Below are 4023 nucleotides of genomic sequence, written 5' to 3' on the forward strand. Positions count from 1 at the left end.
GCATTGCACCCTTCTGCAGAAGTAGAGTGCCCTGTCAATCCATTTTCGAGCGTCTTTTTAATCCCCGAGACACTGGTTAAGAGCATTTCTAACAAGAGATGCCCTGGTGACTGTAGGGAGACAGATGCGGTTCATCAGGCCTTGGGTGTAGATGAAACAATGCAATACAATCAGACCTTCTCAGAGGTCTCAGAGGTCTTCCATCTCGGACAATTCAGTTCTCTACCAATATGTTCACGGAAAAAAATGTCTTCCTGGTGAACAAGATTTGGTTCTCAACCTGACAACCCTTTCATGCTGAGACCTCAGCATGACAAAAAGCATCTCTTAGGTCACAATCAAAGGAGAGAATGAGATTCAGTTTTCCCCCAACCCTCCTGTTGTTAACCTCTCAAGAAATCATGCTATGAATATTTTTGTGGGTTTTTTTTTCTTTCCTAGCTGGTGAAATGGATGATTAGGACTATTTTAAAACATAAAAAGGCCATCAAGAGTGCTAATGTTGCTAAGCCTGTGAAAAAAACCATGATGACAGGTCATTGAAGAGGTAGAAACTTTTGCTGATTTGGATCAATGAAAAGCAGTTAGTCAGTGACAGCCTCTCTGAGGCAGTGCTCAGTGAAAAGTGAAGATGCAGCATGCTGACTTCCTGAGAGACACCCGGAAACAAGTGCTGAATGTGATTAGGGGAGGTTAGGTACATTGAAGCAAAGAGGTGTTAGTTCATAGACTAAACAGTACATTAGACATGTACCGTATAAAAGAAAGGTTAAAACAGGGAATCATTTGCAGATCTGGAATGAATTAGTTTAATTTACATTGTTATCTAACAGAAAAATGGATTTGGTTTTTTAATAAATCGCTATTCCAACAGCCTTCCAGAATGATTTTAGTTTGAGAACCGAGCTTCTACTGTATTAGTATTTATACCTGTTAGAAAGAAGGCAAAGACCCAATTCAGAGGTCCTCATAGAACACAAAACATACTCGGGAGCCAGGCAGCAAGACAAACATCTTTACTTCTATGCAGAAGGGTGCACACACATGGTCTGGAAGCCCGTGCACATCAACCAGGGGGTCTACTCAGCTTTATAATCCCCAACGCATGTGATCTGTCCTTTGCTCTTGATTGGAGCTCAGGCGCACACACAGTCTTTCTCGATTGGCTAATTTAAAGGAAGGGGTTTGCTGTTTCAAGAGTGTGGTCCCCAGGGGGGCTGGAGTACGCCTTCCGGGGGGAATAAGGATTCTGTTGAAAAGAGATCAGGAATTCAGTGTGGGATTGCGCCTGCACCCAGGCCCCCATGCACTCTAGAAGGGATGCCCCAATGTGAGGCTTCCGCCCCTGGATTCTCCCATTCGCCTTCCCTCTCCTGTCAGCCTTGGTGCAACTTCCTGCCATCATCCCAGACCCCATCATGGCCACCTGCCCTCAGCCCCTCCACAGGCAGCTCCACTAACTCCAGGGCTCCTGGCCGACTTGTACCAGCAGGAGCGAGAGAAGCAGCAGCTTAAATCTGTGACCAGCAGTGATATCCCTGGGACATGAGGATGCAGGGCCTCAGGTCCAGATGCTGGGGCCACCGCACTCCCTCTCAGTAACAGAGGACCAGCTTTCCAGCTGGTCCCAAGGGTCCTGCCTCTCAGTCGTCTTGGGTAAAGCCAGCCTGATCCAGAATCGCTGCTGTCTCAAAGGGACTTTGACTTGCATGTCTCCTGAGTGGAGGTCCCAACCCCAGATATCCCCATCCTCCTTTCTAAACTGCTTTCATTCCTCCTCTGGGACTAGAGCTCCTGGATTCTTCCATTCGCCTGCCCTCTCCTGTCAGCCTAGGTGCAACTTCCTGCCATCGTCCCAGACCCCATCATGGCCACCTGCCCTCTGCCCCTCCACAGGCAGCTCCACTAACTACAGTCAGGCTCCCAGCTGACTTGTACCAGCAGGAGGGAGCGGGGTTGTGCGCTGACTGGAGCTTGCAGACTTACAGGGCAAATGTGTCCAAGGATGACCTTTTGCATCTGTAAGAAAGAAATGGTTAGAAACCTGCTCTCACCAGCATGAAGATTGGTGAGGCATTTCTCACCAGAGGGCACCACTTAACACACACCCTCCCAGCAGCTGCCAGTGGGGGACCCTCTCAGTAGCCCAGACCAGACTCTGAAAATTGCAGGGTAGAGGTGTTTCTCCTCTTAAGGGGGTGAGGTAGGGGCAACATTTCCTTCTGGAGAGGAATGTGGTTTCATTTGTGGCCTTTGGCCTGTCTTCCTTCTCAGGGGAATTCCTCTAGCATAGTTTCACTTTGCAGGAGGAAGTAATTGCAGGCTTTACTGTCCACAGAATGGGAGGGGCTCTGGCAATTCAGCTTGTTTCCCAATTCATCAGCCCAGCCAACCACCCCTACTCCCCCAAACCCTCCACCCCCCACAACCACGACCGTCAGGAGGGTGGCCCAGGGTTCTGGCCTCAGCTGTGCCAGTCGCCCTGTGGCAGAGGCCTAATGCCTGGCCCTGCCCCCTCCTTTTAACCCACAGGAAGAACCAGAATGAAGAGTTTCCAAAGAGAGAGCGAGAGACTTACAATGGGAGATGCGGTGGCCTGCCAGTAACTTGGAGGCTGAAGGGGACGAAAAATAAAAATGCTGGTTAATATTGGTGCCACCAGTAACTTGGCTGAAGGGGACGAAAAATAAAAATGCTGGTTAATATTGGTGCCACTTGACGGGGAGATCACAGCCAAAATGGTGGTAAGAAATGCCTCCCAGACTCACTCTCACTTCCTTCCTGCTCCCAAGCAAGCCTCCCTGAGCCCGTGGTGCCCAGATGCTCACCCACCATCCCAGGTAACTATGGTTAAGAACAGGGAGGGGGCGGGTGGAGGAGAGGGGACATCCCGCCGGCTCCTCTAGAGAGCGAGAAGGATGAGTCTGACATAGAACATACAGCTCACCTCAGCTCCCAGAGGCAAAGCCATTACTTGCCGTGTCCGATTTCACCAGGGCGGTGAAAACTAGTATTTAGTGAGGCCTACTGTGTGCCAAGCTCTGGCTTCAGTGCTTTATGAGGGAGGCATCCTTAGCTTCAGTTTTGCTCAGTGAGAGAACGGGCTCAGAGAGGTTAAGCACCTTGCCCAAGCCTGTCCAGGTAGGAAGCGATCAAATACAAAATGGTACCCATTGTGTCTGGTTGTGTCAGCATACCCCGTCCTCCCAAGGCCAGGGCCAAAGTCAGGCTGCCCTGCAAAGGCTCCCTGGAGCTCCTCCATCCTAAAGTCAGTGTGGCAGGGGGCAGGGGCCCACCATGCACCGTGATGGGCCACAGGAAGCTGGGTAGGGAGACACCCTTGCCCTTGCCCCCACTGCTCAGGTGGCCAAGGAAGGGCCAGGCCCAGCTCCTTTTCCTGCCCGAGGCCCCTCCCCAAACAGCAGACTGGTCTTCTTGCACTGACTGGTCTCCGCTTCTACTGACTGTGCAAACCACATCCCTCATTCATTGACCCAGTCCCTACTGCACTCCAGGCTCTGTGCAAAGTGCTGGGGATACACAAAGGGACAAGTCAGAATTCCAAGATCATGGGTTTGGGCAAGGACAGGTGGAGTGATGGAGACAGACATGTAAATACAGTTACAATAGGAAATGGTGCCTGGTGTGCATAGAGTTGTGAAATGTCCATTTTGACAGGGAGGGGGTGGAACATTCAGCATCCTGTCAGCAGGGAGCCACATTGAAGCAGAGCATTGAAGGGCTGGGGTGAGGTGGCAAAGTGTCCTTTCAGCCCCAGGACAGCAGATGCAAAAGCGTGGTGGCCTGAAGGAGCCTGGAGTGAGCAGTGGAGGCTGATGGAGGGTCTTCATGGGTGAGGTGGGAGGCGGGCAGGTGGGCTGAGCAAGACTAGAAAGGATTCTGCATATCCAGCTCAGGAGTTAGAGCTTTTTTTGAGCCTGGAGCCTTGAAGAGATTTAAGCATGAGGAGGATGAGATAAGATTTGCATATATGACTGTTACTGTGGTAGTGGGGGGGGGGGG

At 51.1% G+C, this 4023-nt stretch overlaps 1 protein-coding gene across 4 annotated transcripts in view; it reads right to left on the bottom strand.

Annotated features, from left to right (window-relative positions):
• Positions 1–1000: 1000 nt before the first annotated feature.
• Positions 1001–4023, bottom strand: part of LOC102250222 (galectin-9) — a 51248-nt gene continuing 48225 nt past the window's right edge. For all 4 annotated transcript variants that reach the window (XM_014533648.1, XM_014533649.1, XM_005886624.2 and 1 more), the window contains 3 exons: positions 2579–2614; positions 1987–2019; positions 1001–1249 (listed from right to left, as the gene is read on the bottom strand). In XM_014533648.1, the coding sequence (XP_014389134.1) occupies positions 1172–1249; positions 1987–2019; positions 2579–2614 (147 nt within the window). In that variant the 3' untranslated portion in view covers positions 1001–1171. The remainder of the gene's footprint in view (positions 1250–1986; positions 2020–2578; positions 2615–4023) is intronic.

Source organism: Myotis brandtii, unplaced genomic scaffold (assembly GCF_000412655.1).
Source record: "Myotis brandtii unplaced genomic scaffold, ASM41265v1 scaffold996, whole genome shotgun sequence".
NCBI classification, from domain to species: Eukaryota; Metazoa; Chordata; class Mammalia; order Chiroptera; family Vespertilionidae; genus Myotis; species Myotis brandtii.